General features: G+C 53.5%; 1 protein-coding gene, 12 non-coding genes and 1 pseudogene across 13 annotated transcripts; all 14 read left to right on the forward strand.

The window, feature by feature from the left end:
• Positions 1-813: 813 nt before the first annotated feature.
• Positions 814-932, forward strand: LOC126228293 (5S ribosomal RNA). Its single transcript, XR_007544097.1, has one exon. It is a non-coding gene; the product is annotated as a 5S ribosomal RNA (ribosomal RNA).
• Positions 933-2,180: 1,248 nt separating this feature from the next.
• On the forward strand, positions 2,181-2,299 carry LOC126228305 (5S ribosomal RNA). Its single transcript, XR_007544108.1, has one exon. It is a non-coding gene; the product is annotated as a 5S ribosomal RNA (ribosomal RNA).
• A 1,249-nt stretch (positions 2,300-3,548) lies between these two features.
• On the forward strand, positions 3,549-3,667 carry LOC126228317 (5S ribosomal RNA). The gene has a single exon (XR_007544119.1). It is a non-coding gene; the product is annotated as a 5S ribosomal RNA (ribosomal RNA).
• A 1,248-nt stretch (positions 3,668-4,915) lies between these two features.
• Positions 4,916-5,034, forward strand: LOC126228325 (5S ribosomal RNA). The gene has a single exon (XR_007544125.1). It is a non-coding gene; the product is annotated as a 5S ribosomal RNA (ribosomal RNA).
• Positions 5,035-6,282: 1,248 nt separating this feature from the next.
• Positions 6,283-6,401, forward strand: LOC126228326 (5S ribosomal RNA). The gene has a single exon (XR_007544126.1). It is a non-coding gene; the product is annotated as a 5S ribosomal RNA (ribosomal RNA).
• Positions 6,402-7,649: 1,248 nt separating this feature from the next.
• LOC126228294 (5S ribosomal RNA) lies at positions 7,650-7,768 on the forward strand. Its single transcript, XR_007544098.1, has one exon. It is a non-coding gene; the product is annotated as a 5S ribosomal RNA (ribosomal RNA).
• A 1,248-nt stretch (positions 7,769-9,016) lies between these two features.
• LOC126228295 (5S ribosomal RNA) lies at positions 9,017-9,135 on the forward strand. Its single transcript, XR_007544099.1, has one exon. It is a non-coding gene; the product is annotated as a 5S ribosomal RNA (ribosomal RNA).
• Positions 9,136-10,384: 1,249 nt separating this feature from the next.
• LOC126228296 (5S ribosomal RNA) lies at positions 10,385-10,503 on the forward strand. Its single transcript, XR_007544100.1, has one exon. It is a non-coding gene; the product is annotated as a 5S ribosomal RNA (ribosomal RNA).
• Positions 10,504-11,752: 1,249 nt separating this feature from the next.
• On the forward strand, positions 11,753-11,871 carry LOC126228297 (5S ribosomal RNA). Its single transcript, XR_007544101.1, has one exon. It is a non-coding gene; the product is annotated as a 5S ribosomal RNA (ribosomal RNA).
• A 1,248-nt stretch (positions 11,872-13,119) lies between these two features.
• On the forward strand, positions 13,120-13,238 carry LOC126228298 (5S ribosomal RNA). Its single transcript, XR_007544102.1, has one exon. It is a non-coding gene; the product is annotated as a 5S ribosomal RNA (ribosomal RNA).
• A 1,248-nt stretch (positions 13,239-14,486) lies between these two features.
• Positions 14,487-14,605, forward strand: LOC126228300 (5S ribosomal RNA). Its single transcript, XR_007544103.1, has one exon. It is a non-coding gene; the product is annotated as a 5S ribosomal RNA (ribosomal RNA).
• A 1,247-nt stretch (positions 14,606-15,852) lies between these two features.
• LOC126228301 (5S ribosomal RNA) lies at positions 15,853-15,971 on the forward strand. Its single transcript, XR_007544104.1, has one exon. It is a non-coding gene; the product is annotated as a 5S ribosomal RNA (ribosomal RNA).
• A 1,246-nt stretch (positions 15,972-17,217) lies between these two features.
• On the forward strand, positions 17,218-17,335 carry LOC126228324 (5S ribosomal RNA; annotated as a pseudogene).
• A 1,010-nt stretch (positions 17,336-18,345) lies between these two features.
• On the forward strand, positions 18,346-18,801 carry LOC126228292 (neuromodulin-like). Its single transcript, XM_049942281.1, has one exon. The coding sequence runs from the start codon at positions 18,346-18,348 to the stop codon at positions 18,799-18,801; it is 456 nt and encodes a 151-aa protein (XP_049798238.1).
• The last annotated feature ends 157 nt before the right edge of the window (positions 18,802-18,958 follow it).

Below are 18,958 nucleotides of genomic sequence, written 5' to 3' on the forward strand. Positions count from 1 at the left end.
CATGCTGCCTTTGCGATGTGACAAAGATGTTTCCACAGTGATTTAAAACTGTTGTATTAAGCATAAGGTACGATGTTAAGAAACTCAGTTTGAAGAAGAGTGTGCCTAGGAAGATTTCCAAAGTGTCTCTGGAAATAACAAAACAGTATGAAACGGCGAAAGTGTTCCGGAATACGACGGGGCTTATTGTTTTGGATGCTTTGTCGAACCTCCTGTGTCTTCTGTCCTTGTTTCCATGGCACGCCACAGCGCTGCTCTAGTAGCTCCCAACGGCCGCCCACGGCGTCTCGGACACGCCGGTCAGGCCCGCGCCCGTCTCGCAGATGTTTGTCGTGCTTGTGCCGTCATATGGACCGCGACCCGAGCGGCAGCGAGCGGCAGTCGAGCAAAGTCGAGACAAGTCGGGACGGAAGGGGAGGGGACAGGCGAGAGTGCACCGCGCAAATTACGCAAATATCTGAAAAGCGCGGCGCGGCGTGTGTCAGGCAGGTGAGAAAGCTTCCGTCGGTCCAGCAGGACACTGCCACACCCCGCGCGGTCCCCCCGCCGCCCGGCCACGCGCAAGCCCCACAAGATGCGTCGCCCGCGAGTGTCGGAGGCCGCACGCACCAACCAAACGAATGATAGACAGGCGGTGCAACGAGCAGCTGTGCTGTGTTGTGCGTCTCACCCACGTGGCGGCGCGCCGCACTGCGCGTCGCCTTCGAGGTGGAAGGACGTGCTTTGCGTCAAATGTGCCACGGAAAACGGCGATTGCGTGTGTTGGGAGAAGGGGCGAATGCTTCTTCTGCCGTGCGGCTACGTTATAAGGACGCCAACGGCCATACCATGTTGAATACACCGGTTCTCGTCCGATCACCGAAGTTAAGCAACATCGGGCCCGGTTAGTACTTGGATGGGTGACCGCCTGGGAACACCGGGTGCTGTTGGCTCTATCTCATTTTTTAACTTTTACGTCGCCACACCTGCGAGGCCTCTTTTCATACTAACTTTCAGGTGTGACAAAGATGCTTCCACAAGCATTTTAAAGTACTGTATCAAACGTAAGATACGAAACTACAGTAATGAACTCAGTTTGAGCAAGAATGCGCGAAACAAGAGTGCTAGAACGCCTCGAAAATAACAACACACTACGAATCGACAGATGAGTTCTGAAATACGTCAGGGCCTACTGTTTAGTAGCAGTGGTAAATTCCACAAAGTAAATAAATAAACAAAAAGGAAGGAAAAAAAAAAAAAAAAATCTGCCGTTCTCGTCCGATCACCGAAGTCAAGCAACAACGTTAGTACTCGGATCGGTGACCGCCTGGGAACTCTGGCTGCCTTCATTTTTGCTTTTTAGTCGCTACCCCTGCCAGCCCTCTTTTCATGCTGCCTTTGCGATGTGACAAAGATGTTTCCACAGTGATTTAAAACTGTTGTATTAAGCATAAGGTACGATGTTAAGAAACTCAGTTTGAAGAAGAGTGTGCCTAGGAAGATTTCCAAAGTGTCTCTGGAAATAACAAAACAGTATGAAACGGCGAAAGTGTTCCGGAATACGACGGGGCTTATTGTTTTGGATGCTTTGTCGAACCTCCTGTGTCTTCTGTCCTTGTTTCCATGGCACGCCACAGCGCTGCTCTAGTAGCTCCCAACGGCCGCCCACGGCGTCTCGGACACGCCGGTCAGGCCCGCGCCCGTCTCGCAGATGTTTGTCGTGCTTGTGCCGTCATATGGACCGCGACCCGAGCGGCAGCGAGCGGCAGTCGAGCAAAGTCGAGACAAGTCGGGACGGAAGGGGAGGGGACAGGCGAGAGTGCACCGCGCAAATTACGCAAATATCTGAAAAGCGCGGCGCGGCGTGTGTCAGGCAGGTGAGAAAGCTTCCGTCGGTCCAGCAGGACACTGCCACACCCCGCGCGGTCCCCCCGCCGCCCGGCCACGCGCAAGCCCCACAAGATGCGTCGCCCGCGAGTGTCGGAGGCCGCACGCACCAACCAAACGAATGATAGACAGGCGGTGCAACGAGCAGCTGTGCTGTGTTGTGCGTCTCACCCACGTGGCGGCGCGCCGCACTGCGCGTCGCCTTCGAGGTGGAAGGACGTGCTTTGCGTCAAATGTGCCACGGAAAACGGCGATTGCGTGTGTTGGGAGAAGGGGCGAATGCTTCTTCTGCCGTGCGGCTACGTTATAAGGACGCCAACGGCCATACCATGTTGAATACACCGGTTCTCGTCCGATCACCGAAGTTAAGCAACATCGGGCCCGGTTAGTACTTGGATGGGTGACCGCCTGGGAACACCGGGTGCTGTTGGCTCTATCTCATTTTTTAACTTTTACGTCGCCACACCTGCGAGGCCTCTTTTTCATACTAACTTTCAGGTGTGACAAAGATGCTTCCACAAGCATTTTAAAGTACTGTATCAAACGTAAGATACGAAACTACAGTAATGAACTCAGTTTGAGCAAGAATGCGCGAAACAAGAGTGCTAGAACGCCTCGAAAATAACAACACACTACGAATCGACAGATGAGTTCTGAAATACGTCAGGGCCTACTGTTTAGTAGCAGTGGTAAATTCCACAAAGTAAATAAATAAACAAAAAGGAAGGAAAAAAAAAAAAAAAATCTGCCGTTCTCGTCCGATCACCGAAGTCAAGCAACAACGTTAGTACTCGGATCGGTGACCGCCTGGGAACTCTGGCTGCCTTCATTTTTTGCTTTTTAGTCGCTACCCCTGCCAGCCCTCTTTTCATGCTGCCTTTGCGATGTGACAAAGATGTTTCCACAGTGATTTAAAACTGTTGTATTAAGCATAAGGTACGATGTTAAGAAACTCAGTTTGAAGAAGAGTGTGCCTAGGAAGATTTCCAAAGTGTCTCTGGAAATAACAAAACAGTATGAAACGGCGAAAGTGTTCCGGAATACGACGGGGCTTATTGTTTTGGATGCTTTGTCGAACCTCCTGTGTCTTCTGTCCTTGTTTCCATGGCACGCCACAGCGCTGCTCTAGTAGCTCCCAACGGCCGCCCACGGCGTCTCGGACACGCCGGTCAGGCCCGCGCCCGTCTCGCAGATGTTTGTCGTGCTTGTGCCGTCATATGGACCGCGACCCGAGCGGCAGCGAGCGGCAGTCGAGCAAAGTCGAGACAAGTCGGGACGGAAGGGGAGGGGACAGGCGAGAGTGCACCGCGCAAATTACGCAAATATCTGAAAAGCGCGGCGCGGCGTGTGTCAGGCAGGTGAGAAAGCTTCCGTCGGTCCAGCAGGACACTGCCACACCCCGCGCGGTCCCCCCGCCGCCCGGCCACGCGCAAGCCCCACAAGATGCGTCGCCCGCGAGTGTCGGAGGCCGCACGCACCAACCAAACGAATGATAGACAGGCGGTGCAACGAGCAGCTGTGCTGTGTTGTGCGTCTCACCCACGTGGCGGCGCGCCGCACTGCGCGTCGCCTTCGAGGTGGAAGGACGTGCTTTGCGTCAAATGTGCCACGGAAAACGGCGATTGCGTGTGTTGGGAGAAGGGGCGAATGCTTCTTCTGCCGTGCGGCTACGTTATAAGGACGCCAACGGCCATACCATGTTGAATACACCGGTTCTCGTCCGATCACCGAAGTTAAGCAACATCGGGCCCGGTTAGTACTTGGATGGGTGACCGCCTGGGAACACCGGGTGCTGTTGGCTCTATCTCATTTTTTAACTTTTACGTCGCCACACCTGCGAGGCCTCTTTTTCATACTAACTTTCAGGTGTGACAAAGATGCTTCCACAAGCATTTTAAAGTACTGTATCAAACGTAAGATACGAAACTACAGTAATGAACTCAGTTTGAGCAAGAATGCGCGAAACAAGAGTGCTAGAACGCCTCGAAAATAACAACACACTACGAATCGACAGATGAGTTCTGAAATACGTCAGGGCCTACTGTTTAGTAGCAGTGGTAAATTCCACAAAGTAAATAAATAAACAAAAAGGAAGGAAAAAAAAAAAAAAATCTGCCGTTCTCGTCCGATCACCGAAGTCAAGCAACAACGTTAGTACTCGGATCGGTGACCGCCTGGGAACTCTGGCTGCCTTCATTTTTTGCTTTTTAGTCGCTACCCCTGCCAGCCCTCTTTTCATGCTGCCTTTGCGATGTGACAAAGATGTTTCCACAGTGATTTAAAACTGTTGTATTAAGCATAAGGTACGATGTTAAGAAACTCAGTTTGAAGAAGAGTGTGCCTAGGAAGATTTCCAAAGTGTCTCTGGAAATAACAAAACAGTATGAAACGGCGAAAGTGTTCCGGAATACGACGGGGCTTATTGTTTTGGATGCTTTGTCGAACCTCCTGTGTCTTCTGTCCTTGTTTCCATGGCACGCCACAGCGCTGCTCTAGTAGCTCCCAACGGCCGCCCACGGCGTCTCGGACACGCCGGTCAGGCCCGCGCCCGTCTCGCAGATGTTTGTCGTGCTTGTGCCGTCATATGGACCGCGACCCGAGCGGCAGCGAGCGGCAGTCGAGCAAAGTCGAGACAAGTCGGGACGGAAGGGGAGGGGACAGGCGAGAGTGCACCGCGCAAATTACGCAAATATCTGAAAAGCGCGGCGCGGCGTGTGTCAGGCAGGTGAGAAAGCTTCCGTCGGTCCAGCAGGACACTGCCACACCCCGCGCGGTCCCCCCGCCGCCCGGCCACGCGCAAGCCCCACAAGATGCGTCGCCCGCGAGTGTCGGAGGCCGCACGCACCAACCAAACGAATGATAGACAGGCGGTGCAACGAGCAGCTGTGCTGTGTTGTGCGTCTCACCCACGTGGCGGCGCGCCGCACTGCGCGTCGCCTTCGAGGTGGAAGGACGTGCTTTGCGTCAAATGTGCCACGGAAAACGGCGATTGCGTGTGTTGGGAGAAGGGGCGAATGCTTCTTCTGCCGTGCGGCTACGTTATAAGGACGCCAACGGCCATACCATGTTGAATACACCGGTTCTCGTCCGATCACCGAAGTTAAGCAACATCGGGCCCGGTTAGTACTTGGATGGGTGACCGCCTGGGAACACCGGGTGCTGTTGGCTCTATCTCATTTTTTAACTTTTACGTCGCCACACCTGCGAGGCCTCTTTTTCATACTAACTTTCAGGTGTGACAAAGATGCTTCCACAAGCATTTTAAAGTACTGTATCAAACGTAAGATACGAAACTACAGTAATGAACTCAGTTTGAGCAAGAATGCGCGAAACAAGAGTGCTAGAACGCCTCGAAAATAACAACACACTACGAATCGACAGATGAGTTCTGAAATACGTCAGGGCCTACTGTTTAGTAGCAGTGGTAAATTCCACAAAGTAAATAAATAAACAAAAAGGAAGGAAAAAAAAAAAAAAATCTGCCGTTCTCGTCCGATCACCGAAGTCAAGCAACAACGTTAGTACTCGGATCGGTGACCGCCTGGGAACTCTGGCTGCCTTCATTTTTTGCTTTTTAGTCGCTACCCCTGCCAGCCCTCTTTTCATGCTGCCTTTGCGATGTGACAAAGATGTTTCCACAGTGATTTAAAACTGTTGTATTAAGCATAAGGTACGATGTTAAGAAACTCAGTTTGAAGAAGAGTGTGCCTAGGAAGATTTCCAAAGTGTCTCTGGAAATAACAAAACAGTATGAAACGGCGAAAGTGTTCCGGAATACGACGGGGCTTATTGTTTTGGATGCTTTGTCGAACCTCCTGTGTCTTCTGTCCTTGTTTCCATGGCACGCCACAGCGCTGCTCTAGTAGCTCCCAACGGCCGCCCACGGCGTCTCGGACACGCCGGTCAGGCCCGCGCCCGTCTCGCAGATGTTTGTCGTGCTTGTGCCGTCATATGGACCGCGACCCGAGCGGCAGCGAGCGGCAGTCGAGCAAAGTCGAGACAAGTCGGGACGGAAGGGGAGGGGACAGGCGAGAGTGCACCGCGCAAATTACGCAAATATCTGAAAAGCGCGGCGCGGCGTGTGTCAGGCAGGTGAGAAAGCTTCCGTCGGTCCAGCAGGACACTGCCACACCCCGCGCGGTCCCCCCGCCGCCCGGCCACGCGCAAGCCCCACAAGATGCGTCGCCCGCGAGTGTCGGAGGCCGCACGCACCAACCAAACGAATGATAGACAGGCGGTGCAACGAGCAGCTGTGCTGTGTTGTGCGTCTCACCCACGTGGCGGCGCGCCGCACTGCGCGTCGCCTTCGAGGTGGAAGGACGTGCTTTGCGTCAAATGTGCCACGGAAAACGGCGATTGCGTGTGTTGGGAGAAGGGGCGAATGCTTCTTCTGCCGTGCGGCTACGTTATAAGGACGCCAACGGCCATACCATGTTGAATACACCGGTTCTCGTCCGATCACCGAAGTTAAGCAACATCGGGCCCGGTTAGTACTTGGATGGGTGACCGCCTGGGAACACCGGGTGCTGTTGGCTCTATCTCATTTTTTAACTTTTACGTCGCCACACCTGCGAGGCCTCTTTTTCATACTAACTTTCAGGTGTGACAAAGATGCTTCCACAAGCATTTTAAAGTACTGTATCAAACGTAAGATACGAAACTACAGTAATGAACTCAGTTTGAGCAAGAATGCGCGAAACAAGAGTGCTAGAACGCCTCGAAAATAACAACACACTACGAATCGACAGATGAGTTCTGAAATACGTCAGGGCCTACTGTTTAGTAGCAGTGGTAAATTCCACAAAGTAAATAAATAAACAAAAAGGAAGGAAAAAAAAAAAAAAATCTGCCGTTCTCGTCCGATCACCGAAGTCAAGCAACAACGTTAGTACTCGGATCGGTGACCGCCTGGGAACTCTGGCTGCCTTCATTTTTTGCTTTTTAGTCGCTACCCCTGCCAGCCCTCTTTTCATGCTGCCTTTGCGATGTGACAAAGATGTTTCCACAGTGATTTAAAACTGTTGTATTAAGCATAAGGTACGATGTTAAGAAACTCAGTTTGAAGAAGAGTGTGCCTAGGAAGATTTCCAAAGTGTCTCTGGAAATAACAAAACAGTATGAAACGGCGAAAGTGTTCCGGAATACGACGGGGCTTATTGTTTTGGATGCTTTGTCGAACCTCCTGTGTCTTCTGTCCTTGTTTCCATGGCACGCCACAGCGCTGCTCTAGTAGCTCCCAACGGCCGCCCACGGCGTCTCGGACACGCCGGTCAGGCCCGCGCCCGTCTCGCAGATGTTTGTCGTGCTTGTGCCGTCATATGGACCGCGACCCGAGCGGCAGCGAGCGGCAGTCGAGCAAAGTCGAGACAAGTCGGGACGGAAGGGGAGGGGACAGGCGAGAGTGCACCGCGCAAATTACGCAAATATCTGAAAAGCGCGGCGCGGCGTGTGTCAGGCAGGTGAGAAAGCTTCCGTCGGTCCAGCAGGACACTGCCACACCCCGCGCGGTCCCCCCGCCGCCCGGCCACGCGCAAGCCCCACAAGATGCGTCGCCCGCGAGTGTCGGAGGCCGCACGCACCAACCAAACGAATGATAGACAGGCGGTGCAACGAGCAGCTGTGCTGTGTTGTGCGTCTCACCCACGTGGCGGCGCGCCGCACTGCGCGTCGCCTTCGAGGTGGAAGGACGTGCTTTGCGTCAAATGTGCCACGGAAAACGGCGATTGCGTGTGTTGGGAGAAGGGGCGAATGCTTCTTCTGCCGTGCGGCTACGTTATAAGGACGCCAACGGCCATACCATGTTGAATACACCGGTTCTCGTCCGATCACCGAAGTTAAGCAACATCGGGCCCGGTTAGTACTTGGATGGGTGACCGCCTGGGAACACCGGGTGCTGTTGGCTCTATCTCATTTTTTAACTTTTACGTCGCCACACCTGCGAGGCCTCTTTTTCATACTAACTTTCAGGTGTGACAAAGATGCTTCCACAAGCATTTTAAAGTACTGTATCAAACGTAAGATACGAAACTACAGTAATGAACTCAGTTTGAGCAAGAATGCGCGAAACAAGAGTGCTAGAACGCCTCGAAAATAACAACACACTACGAATCGACAGATGAGTTCTGAAATACGTCAGGGCCTACTGTTTAGTAGCAGTGGTAAATTCCACAAAGTAAATAAATAAACAAAAAGGAAGGAAAAAAAAAAAAAAATCTGCCGTTCTCGTCCGATCACCGAAGTCAAGCAACAACGTTAGTACTCGGATCGGTGACCGCCTGGGAACTCTGGCTGCCTTCATTTTTTGCTTTTTAGTCGCTACCCCTGCCAGCCCTCTTTTCATGCTGCCTTTGCGATGTGACAAAGATGTTTCCACAGTGATTTAAAACTGTTGTATTAAGCATAAGGTACGATGTTAAGAAACTCAGTTTGAAGAAGAGTGTGCCTAGGAAGATTTCCAAAGTGTCTCTGGAAATAACAAAACAGTATGAAACGGCGAAAGTGTTCCGGAATACGACGGGGCTTATTGTTTTGGATGCTTTGTCGAACCTCCTGTGTCTTCTGTCCTTGTTTCCATGGCACGCCACAGCGCTGCTCTAGTAGCTCCCAACGGCCGCCCACGGCGTCTCGGACACGCCGGTCAGGCCCGCGCCCGTCTCGCAGATGTTTGTCGTGCTTGTGCCGTCATATGGACCGCGACCCGAGCGGCAGCGAGCGGCAGTCGAGCAAAGTCGAGACAAGTCGGGACGGAAGGGGAGGGGACAGGCGAGAGTGCACCGCGCAAATTACGCAAATATCTGAAAAGCGCGGCGCGGCGTGTGTCAGGCAGGTGAGAAAGCTTCCGTCGGTCCAGCAGGACACTGCCACACCCCGCGCGGTCCCCCCGCCGCCCGGCCACGCGCAAGCCCCACAAGATGCGTCGCCCGCGAGTGTCGGAGGCCGCACGCACCAACCAAACGAATGATAGACAGGCGGTGCAACGAGCAGCTGTGCTGTGTTGTGCGTCTCACCCACGTGGCGGCGCGCCGCACTGCGCGTCGCCTTCGAGGTGGAAGGACGTGCTTTGCGTCAAATGTGCCACGGAAAACGGCGATTGCGTGTGTTGGGAGAAGGGGCGAATGCTTCTTCTGCCGTGCGGCTACGTTATAAGGACGCCAACGGCCATACCATGTTGAATACACCGGTTCTCGTCCGATCACCGAAGTTAAGCAACATCGGGCCCGGTTAGTACTTGGATGGGTGACCGCCTGGGAACACCGGGTGCTGTTGGCTCTATCTCATTTTTTAACTTTTACGTCGCCACACCTGCGAGGCCTCTTTTTCATACTAACTTTCAGGTGTGACAAAGATGCTTCCACAAGCATTTTAAAGTACTGTATCAAACGTAAGATACGAAACTACAGTAATGAACTCAGTTTGAGCAAGAATGCGCGAAACAAGAGTGCTAGAACGCCTCGAAAATAACAACACACTACGAATCGACAGATGAGTTCTGAAATACGTCAGGGCCTACTGTTTAGTAGCAGTGGTAAATTCCACAAAGTAAATAAATAAACAAAAAGGAAGGAAAAAAAAAAAAAAAATCTGCCGTTCTCGTCCGATCACCGAAGTCAAGCAACAACGTTAGTACTCGGATCGGTGACCGCCTGGGAACTCTGGCTGCCTTCATTTTTTGCTTTTTAGTCGCTACCCCTGCCAGCCCTCTTTTCATGCTGCCTTTGCGATGTGACAAAGATGTTTCCACAGTGATTTAAAACTGTTGTATTAAGCATAAGGTACGATGTTAAGAAACTCAGTTTGAAGAAGAGTGTGCCTAGGAAGATTTCCAAAGTGTCTCTGGAAATAACAAAACAGTATGAAACGGCGAAAGTGTTCCGGAATACGACGGGGCTTATTGTTTTGGATGCTTTGTCGAACCTCCTGTGTCTTCTGTCCTTGTTTCCATGGCACGCCACAGCGCTGCTCTAGTAGCTCCCAACGGCCGCCCACGGCGTCTCGGACACGCCGGTCAGGCCCGCGCCCGTCTCGCAGATGTTTGTCGTGCTTGTGCCGTCATATGGACCGCGACCCGAGCGGCAGCGAGCGGCAGTCGAGCAAAGTCGAGACAAGTCGGGACGGAAGGGGAGGGGACAGGCGAGAGTGCACCGCGCAAATTACGCAAATATCTGAAAAGCGCGGCGCGGCGTGTGTCAGGCAGGTGAGAAAGCTTCCGTCGGTCCAGCAGGACACTGCCACACCCCGCGCGGTCCCCCCGCCGCCCGGCCACGCGCAAGCCCCACAAGATGCGTCGCCCGCGAGTGTCGGAGGCCGCACGCACCAACCAAACGAATGATAGACAGGCGGTGCAACGAGCAGCTGTGCTGTGTTGTGCGTCTCACCCACGTGGCGGCGCGCCGCACTGCGCGTCGCCTTCGAGGTGGAAGGACGTGCTTTGCGTCAAATGTGCCACGGAAAACGGCGATTGCGTGTGTTGGGAGAAGGGGCGAATGCTTCTTCTGCCGTGCGGCTACGTTATAAGGACGCCAACGGCCATACCATGTTGAATACACCGGTTCTCGTCCGATCACCGAAGTTAAGCAACATCGGGCCCGGTTAGTACTTGGATGGGTGACCGCCTGGGAACACCGGGTGCTGTTGGCTCTATCTCATTTTTTAACTTTTACGTCGCCACACCTGCGAGGCCTCTTTTTCATACTAACTTTCAGGTGTGACAAAGATGCTTCCACAAGCATTTTAAAGTACTGTATCAAACGTAAGATACGAAACTACAGTAATGAACTCAGTTTGAGCAAGAATGCGCGAAACAAGAGTGCTAGAACGCCTCGAAAATAACAACACACTACGAATCGACAGATGAGTTCTGAAATACGTCAGGGCCTACTGTTTAGTAGCAGTGGTAAATTCCACAAAGTAAATAAATAAACAAAAAGGAAGGAAAAAAAAAAAAAAAATCTGCCGTTCTCGTCCGATCACCGAAGTCAAGCAACAACGTTAGTACTCGGATCGGTGACCGCCTGGGAACTCTGGCTGCCTTCATTTTTTGCTTTTTAGTCGCTACCCCTGCCAGCCCTCTTTTCATGCTGCCTTTGCGATGTGACAAAGATGTTTCCACAGTGATTTAAAACTGTTGTATTAAGCATAAGGTACGATGTTAAGAAACTCAGTTTGAAGAAGAGTGTGCCTAGGAAGATTTCCAAAGTGTCTCTGGAAATAACAAAACAGTATGAAACGGCGAAAGTGTTCCGGAATACGACGGGGCTTATTGTTTTGGATGCTTTGTCGAACCTCCTGTGTCTTCTGTCCTTGTTTCCATGGCACGCCACAGCGCTGCTCTAGTAGCTCCCAACGGCCGCCCACGGCGTCTCGGACACGCCGGTCAGGCCCGCGCCCGTCTCGCAGATGTTTGTCGTGCTTGTGCCGTCATATGGACCGCGACCCGAGCGGCAGCGAGCGGCAGTCGAGCAAAGTCGAGACAAGTCGGGACGGAAGGGGAGGGGACAGGCGAGAGTGCACCGCGCAAATTACGCAAATATCTGAAAAGCGCGGCGCGGCGTGTGTCAGGCAGGTGAGAAAGCTTCCGTCGGTCCAGCAGGACACTGCCACACCCCGCGCGGTCCCCCCGCCGCCCGGCCACGCGCAAGCCCCACAAGATGCGTCGCCCGCGAGTGTCGGAGGCCGCACGCACCAACCAAACGAATGATAGACAGGCGGTGCAACGAGCAGCTGTGCTGTGTTGTGCGTCTCACCCACGTGGCGGCGCGCCGCACTGCGCGTCGCCTTCGAGGTGGAAGGACGTGCTTTGCGTCAAATGTGCCACGGAAAACGGCGATTGCGTGTGTTGGGAGAAGGGGCGAATGCTTCTTCTGCCGTGCGGCTACGTTATAAGGACGCCAACGGCCATACCATGTTGAATACACCGGTTCTCGTCCGATCACCGAAGTTAAGCAACATCGGGCCCGGTTAGTACTTGGATGGGTGACCGCCTGGGAACACCGGGTGCTGTTGGCTCTATCTCATTTTTTAACTTTTACGTCGCCACACCTGCGAGGCCTCTTTTTCATACTAACTTTCAGGTGTGACAAAGATGCTTCCACAAGCATTTTAAAGTACTGTATCAAACGTAAGATACGAAACTACAGTAATGAACTCAGTTTGAGCAAGAATGCGCGAAACAAGAGTGCTAGAACGCCTCGAAAATAACAACACACTACGAATCGACAGATGAGTTCTGAAATACGTCAGGGCCTACTGTTTAGTAGCAGTGGTAAATTCCACAAAGTAAATAAATAAACAAAAAGGAAGGAAAAAAAAAAAAAAATCTGCCGTTCTCGTCCGATCACCGAAGTCAAGCAACAACGTTAGTACTCGGATCGGTGACCGCCTGGGAACTCTGGCTGCCTTCATTTTTTGCTTTTTAGTCGCTACCCCTGCCAGCCCTCTTTTCATGCTGCCTTTGCGATGTGACAAAGATGTTTCCACAGTGATTTAAAACTGTTGTATTAAGCATAAGGTACGATGTTAAGAAACTCAGTTTGAAGAAGAGTGTGCCTAGGAAGATTTCCAAAGTGTCTCTGGAAATAACAAAACAGTATGAAACGGCGAAAGTGTTCCGGAATACGACGGGGCTTATTGTTTTGGATGCTTTGTCGAACCTCCTGTGTCTTCTGTCCTTGTTTCCATGGCACGCCACAGCGCTGCTCTAGTAGCTCCCAACGGCCGCCCACGGCGTCTCGGACACGCCGGTCAGGCCCGCGCCCGTCTCGCAGATGTTTGTCGTGCTTGTGCCGTCATATGGACCGCGACCCGAGCGGCAGCGAGCGGCAGTCGAGCAAAGTCGAGACAAGTCGGGACGGAAGGGGAGGGGACAGGCGAGAGTGCACCGCGCAAATTACGCAAATATCTGAAAAGCGCGGCGCGGCGTGTGTCAGGCAGGTGAGAAAGCTTCCGTCGGTCCAGCAGGACACTGCCACACCCCGCGCGGTCCCCCCGCCGCCCGGCCACGCGCAAGCCCCACAAGATGCGTCGCCCGCGAGTGTCGGAGGCCGCACGCACCAACCAAACGAATGATAGACAGGCGGTGCAACGAGCAGCTGTGCTGTGTTGTGCGTCTCACCCACGTGGCGGCGCGCCGCACTGCGCGTCGCCTTCGAGGTGGAAGGACGTGCTTTGCGTCAAATGTGCCACGGAAAACGGCGATTGCGTGTGTTGGGAGAAGGGGCGAATGCTTCTTCTGCCGTGCGGCTACGTTATAAGGACGCCAACGGCCATACCATGTTGAATACACCGGTTCTCGTCCGATCACCGAAGTTAAGCAACATCGGGCCCGGTTAGTACTTGGATGGGTGACCGCCTGGGAACACCGGGTGCTGTTGGCTCTATCTCATTTTTTAACTTTTACGTCGCCACACCTGCGAGGCCTCTTTTTCATACTAACTTTCAGGTGTGACAAAGATGCTTCCACAAGCATTTTAAAGTACTGTATCAAACGTAAGATACGAAACTACAGTAATGAACTCAGTTTGAGCAAGAATGCGCGAAACAAGAGTGCTAGAACGCCTCGAAAATAACAACACACTACGAATCGACAGATGAGTTCTGAAATACGTCAGGGCCTACTGTTTAGTAGCAGTGGTAAATTCCACAAAGTAAATAAATAAACAAAAAGGAAGGAAAAAAAAAAAAAAATCTGCCGTTCTCGTCCGATCACCGAAGTCAAGCAACAACGTTAGTACTCGGATCGGTGACCGCCTGGGAACTCTGGCTGCCTTCATTTTTTGCTTTTTAGTCGCTACCCCTGCCAGCCCTCTTTTCATGCTGCCTTTGCGATGTGACAAAGATGTTTCCACAGTGATTTAAAACTGTTGTATTAAGCATAAGGTACGATGTTAAGAAACTCAGTTTGAAGAAGAGTGTGCCTAGGAAGATTTCCAAAGTGTCTCTGGAAATAACAAAACAGTATGAAACGGCGAAAGTGTTCCGGAATACGACGGGGCTTATTGTTTTGGATGCTTTGTCGAACCTCCTGTGTCTTCTGTCCTTGTTTCCATGGCACGCCACAGCGCTGCTCTAGTAGCTCCCAACGGCCGCCCACGGCGTCTCGGACACGCCGGTCAGGCCCGCGCCCGTCTCGCAGATGTTTGTCGTGCTTGTGCCGTCATATGGACCGCGACCCGAGCGGCAGCGAGCGGCAGTCGAGCAAAGTCGAGACAAGTCGGGACGGAAGGGGAGGGGACAGGCGAGAGTGCACCGCGCAAATTACGCAAATATCTGAAAAGCGCGGCGCGGCGTGTGTCAGGCAGGTGAGAAAGCTTCCGTCGGTCCAGCAGGACACTGCCACACCCCGCGCGGTCCCCCCGCCGCCCGGCCACGCGCAAGCCCCACAAGATGCGTCGCCCGCGAGTGTCGGAGGCCGCACGCACCAACCAAACGAATGATAGACAGGCGGTGCAACGAGCAGCTGTGCTGTGTTGTGCGTCTCACCCACGTGGCGGCGCGCCGCACTGCGCGTCGCCTTCGAGGTGGAAGGACGTGCTTTGCGTCAAATGTGCCACGGAAAACGGCGATTGCGTGTGTTGGGAGAAGGGGCGAATGCTTCTTCTGCCGTGCGGCTACGTTATAAGGACGCCAACGGCCATACCATGTTGAATACACCGGTTCTCGTCCGATCACCGAAGTTAAGCAACATCGGGCCCGGTTAGTACTTGGATGGGTGACCGCCTGGGAACACCGGGTGCTGTTGGCTCTATCTCATTTTTTAACTTTTACGTCGCCACACCTGCGAGGCCTCTTTTTCATACTAACTTTCAGGTGTGACAAAGATGCTTCCACAAGCATTTTAAAGTACTGTATCAAACGTAAGATACGAAACTACAGTAATGAACTCAGTTTGAGCAAGAATGCGCGAAACAAGAGTGCTAGAACGCCTCGAAAATAACAACACACTACGAATCGACAGATGAGTTCTGAAATACGTCAGGGCCTACTGTTTAGTAGCAGTGGTAAATTCCACAAAGTAAATAAATAAACAAAAAGGAAGGAAAAAAAAAAAAAATCTGCCGTTCTCGTCCGATCACCGAAGTCAAGCAACAACGTTAGTACTCGGATCGGTGACCGCCTGGGAACTCTGGCTGCCTTCATTTTTTGCTTTTTAGTCGCTACCCCTGCCAGCCCTCTTTTCATGCTGCCTTTGCGATGTGACAAAGATGTTTCCACAGTGATTTAAAACTGTTGTATTAAGCATAAGGTACGATGTTAAGAAACTCAGTTTGAAGAAGAGTGTGCCTAGGAAGATTTCCAAAGTGTCTCTGGAAATAACAAAACAGTATGAAACGGCGAAAGTGTTCCGGAATACGACGGGGCTTATTGTTTTGGATGCTTTGTCGAACCTCCTGTGTCTTCTGTCCTTGTTTCCATGGCACGCCACAGCGCTGCTCTAGTAGCTCCCAACGGCCGCCCACGGCGTCTCGGACACGCCGGTCAGGCCCGCGCCCGTCTCGCAGATGTTTGTCGTGCTTGTGCCGTCATATGGACCGCGACCCGAGCGGCAGCGAGCGGCAGTCGAGCAAAGTCGAGACAAGTCGGGACGGAAGGGGAGGGGACAGGCGAGAGTGCACCGCGCAAATTACGCAAATATCTGAAAAGCGCGGCGCGGCGTGTGTCAGGCAGGTGAGAAAGCTTCCGTCGGTCCAGCAGGACACTGCCACACCCCGCGCGGTCCCCCCGCCGCCCGGCCACGCGCAAGCCCCACAAGATGCGTCGCCCGCGAGTGTCGGAGGCCGCACGCACCAACCAAACGAATGATAGACAGGCGGTGCAACGAGCAGCTGTGCTGTGTTGTGCGTCTCACCCACGTGGCGGCGCGCCGCACTGCGCGTCGCCTTCGAGGTGGAAGGACGTGCTTTGCGTCAAATGTGCCACGGAAAACGGCGATTGCGTGTGTTGGGAGAAGGGGCGAATGCTTCTTCTGCCGTGCGGCTACGTTATAAGGACGCCAACGGCCATACCATGTTGAATACACCGGTTCTCGTCCGATCACCGAAGTTAAGCAACATCGGGCCCGGTTAGTACTTGGATGGGTGACCGCCTGGGAACACCGGGTGCTGTTGGCTCTATCTCATTTTTTAACTTTTACGTCGCCACACCTGCGAGGCCTCTTTTTCATACTAACTTTCAGGTGTGACAAAGATGCTTCCACAAGCATTTTAAAGTACTGTATCAAACGTAAGATACGAAACTACAGTAATGAACTCAGTTTGAGCAAGAATGCGCGAAACAAGAGTGCTAGAACGCCTCGAAAATAACAACACACTACGAATCGACAGATGAGTTCTGAAATACGTCAGGGCCTACTGTTTAGTAGCAGTGGTAAATTCCACAAAGTAAATAAATAAACAAAAAGGAAGGAAAAAAAAAAAAATCTGCCGTTCTCGTCCGATCACCGAAGTCAAGCAACAACGTTAGTACTCGGATCGGTGACCGCCTGGGAACTCTGGCTGCCTTCATTTTTTGCTTTTTAGTCGCTACCCCTGCCAGCCCTCTTTTCATGCTGCCTTTGCGATGTGACAAAGATGTTTCCACAGTGATTTAAAACTGTTGTATTAAGCATAAGGTACGATGTTAAGAAACTCAGTTTGAAGAAGAGTGTGCCTAGGAAGATTTCCAAAGTGTCTCTGGAAATAACAAAACAGTATGAAACGGCGAAAGTGTTCCGGAATACGACGGGGCTTATTGTTTTGGATGCTTTGTCGAACCTCCTGTGTCTTCTGTCCTTGTTTCCATGGCACGCCACAGCGCTGCTCTAGTAGCTCCCAACGGCCGCCCACGGCGTCTCGGACACGCCGGTCAGGCCCGCGCCCGTCTCGCAGATGTTTGTCGTGCTTGTGCCGTCATATGGACCGCGACCCGAGCGGCAGCGAGCGGCAGTCGAGCAAAGTCGAGACAAGTCGGGACGGAAGGGGAGGGGACAGGCGAGAGTGCACCGCGCAAATTACGCAAATATCTGAAAAGCGCGGCGCGGCGTGTGTCAGGCAGGTGAGAAAGCTTCCGTCGGTCCAGCAGGACACTGCCACACCCCGCGCGGTCCCCCCGCCGCCCGGCCACGCGCAAGCCCCACAAGATGCGTCGCCCGCGAGTGTCGGAGGCCGCACGCACCAACCAAACGAATGATAGACAGGCGGTGCAACGAGCAGCTGTGCTGTGTTGTGCGTCTCACCCACGTGGCGGCGCGCCGCACTGCGCGTCGCCTTCGAGGTGGAAGGACGTGCTTTGCGTCAAATGTGCCACGGAAAACGGCGATTGCGTGTGTTGGGAGAAGGGGCGAATGCTTCTTCTGCCGTGCGGCTACGTTATAAGGACGCCAACGGCCATACCATGTTGAATACACCGGTTCTCGTCCGATCACCGAAGTTAAGCAACATCGGGCCCGGTTAGTACTTGGCTGGCTGCCCGCCTGTGAACACGTGTGCCGCTCGCTATTGTGCGTCCCAGGTAGTCGAGGATTACCGGCCGCCGAGCCGTCCCCGCCCGACATCCTACCGCGCCGCGCCCGTGCCCGCCGCCTGCCGGCTCCCGCGCCGCGCCAGCTGTAGCTGTTCGTTTCCAACGCACGTTCAAACGATTCGGTAAGTGACGATGACGACGTATAACCGCTCGAACACGACGTTGCAATTGCAATTCGACCGGGAATACGTGAGGCCGACGGCCTTTGAAATCGAAGACTGGATGTTCGACGAACTGCGTATAGAGGAGGAGGAACTGGAGGGGCTTATGCTCGATTTCACTGTGTATAGTTTATTTATAAAGTTAACAACGCTAATACGGTGTGAAACCCTTGTATCCACACATGGTGGAATACGAAAATTTAGACATAGGGATGGCGCAGTGAGTGATGTGAAGATCTCCTTCGCCGGATATGGTGTGCGTCATTTGAAGGTGTACAACCTTCCATTTGAAGTGCCTGACGACGAAGTGAGACGTTACTTGAGTCTTTACGGCGAAGTAATCTCCGTTAATCGCGAGTTCTGGGGTGCTGGCCACCGGTACAAGGTGGACTCTGGCGTCAGAGCAGTGACGATGGTGCTGAAAAAGCACGTGCCGTCGTTTGTAACGATCGGTGGGCATAGGGGGGTCGTGCAATACAATGGCCAGCCCCAAACGTGCTCAATCTGCAGCTCCACGGAGCACATGAGGGCAACGTGTCCGAAGAGCAGACGTCCGGCGCAATTGCCGCGCACAGAAGCCGCGGAGGCACCTCCAGAAATCGCCACTGCCAGCTACGCTGTAGCGGTAACGCGCGACGTTCCACGTGCTCACGAGACGGCCCCAGCGGAAGCGGCAGCCCCGACGGCCGCCGCCACGGAGAGCCCAGCGGCTCCCCCACCCCCTGCGCCCGTCCCTGCGCCCGTCCCTGCCCCGGCCCCGGCCGTCGCAGGTAGCGCGGGAGAGAAACGCCAGCTGAGCTCCGACTCGGAGGGCGAAAACACAATGGAGACCGACGCAGCCCTGGCCCACACCCCCTCCCCCGCCGCCCGGCGGCCGAGGATCGCGGAGGTCAGCGCCCCCGCCCAGCCGACAGCTGCGCCTGCCGATAGCCCCGCCGCCCAGGCCGGGCCCAGCACCGACGCCGCCACGCCGTACAGCGAGATGCGTGATATTGCAATCAAAATGCAAGTCACGAAACTGGCCCGGATTCTGAAGGAATCAGAAGACGAGCCCAAAGAAATCAACGTGGACGTTCCGGCCGCGGGAAAATCCAAAAAGCGCCGGAGCAAGCGGCGAAGTCGCAGCCGTGAAAAAGACGAAAAGATGGACGTATCGGAAGCAGAGGAGTCAGATACGGCATCCGCACCCAAAAAGGCTACAACCCCTAAAGCAGAGGACGTAGTCCTACGGCCGGAACGGCCACAGCACTCCACAGACCCGCCTCCACAAAGAGATTAAATGCAACAGGGTTCGGGCTCAGTATACAGTGTAATTACGTGTAACGTGAACCGAATGACCGCCGCATTAAAACTAGACGCACTAATTGACTTCCTGCAGCACAAAGCCGCAGACGTGGCTATGTTACAGGAGGTGGTCACGACGGCTATAGAACAGG

This window comes from Schistocerca nitens, unplaced genomic scaffold (assembly GCF_023898315.1).
Source record: "Schistocerca nitens isolate TAMUIC-IGC-003100 unplaced genomic scaffold, iqSchNite1.1 HiC_scaffold_357, whole genome shotgun sequence".
Lineage (NCBI taxonomy): Eukaryota > Metazoa > Arthropoda > Insecta > Orthoptera > Acrididae > Schistocerca > Schistocerca nitens.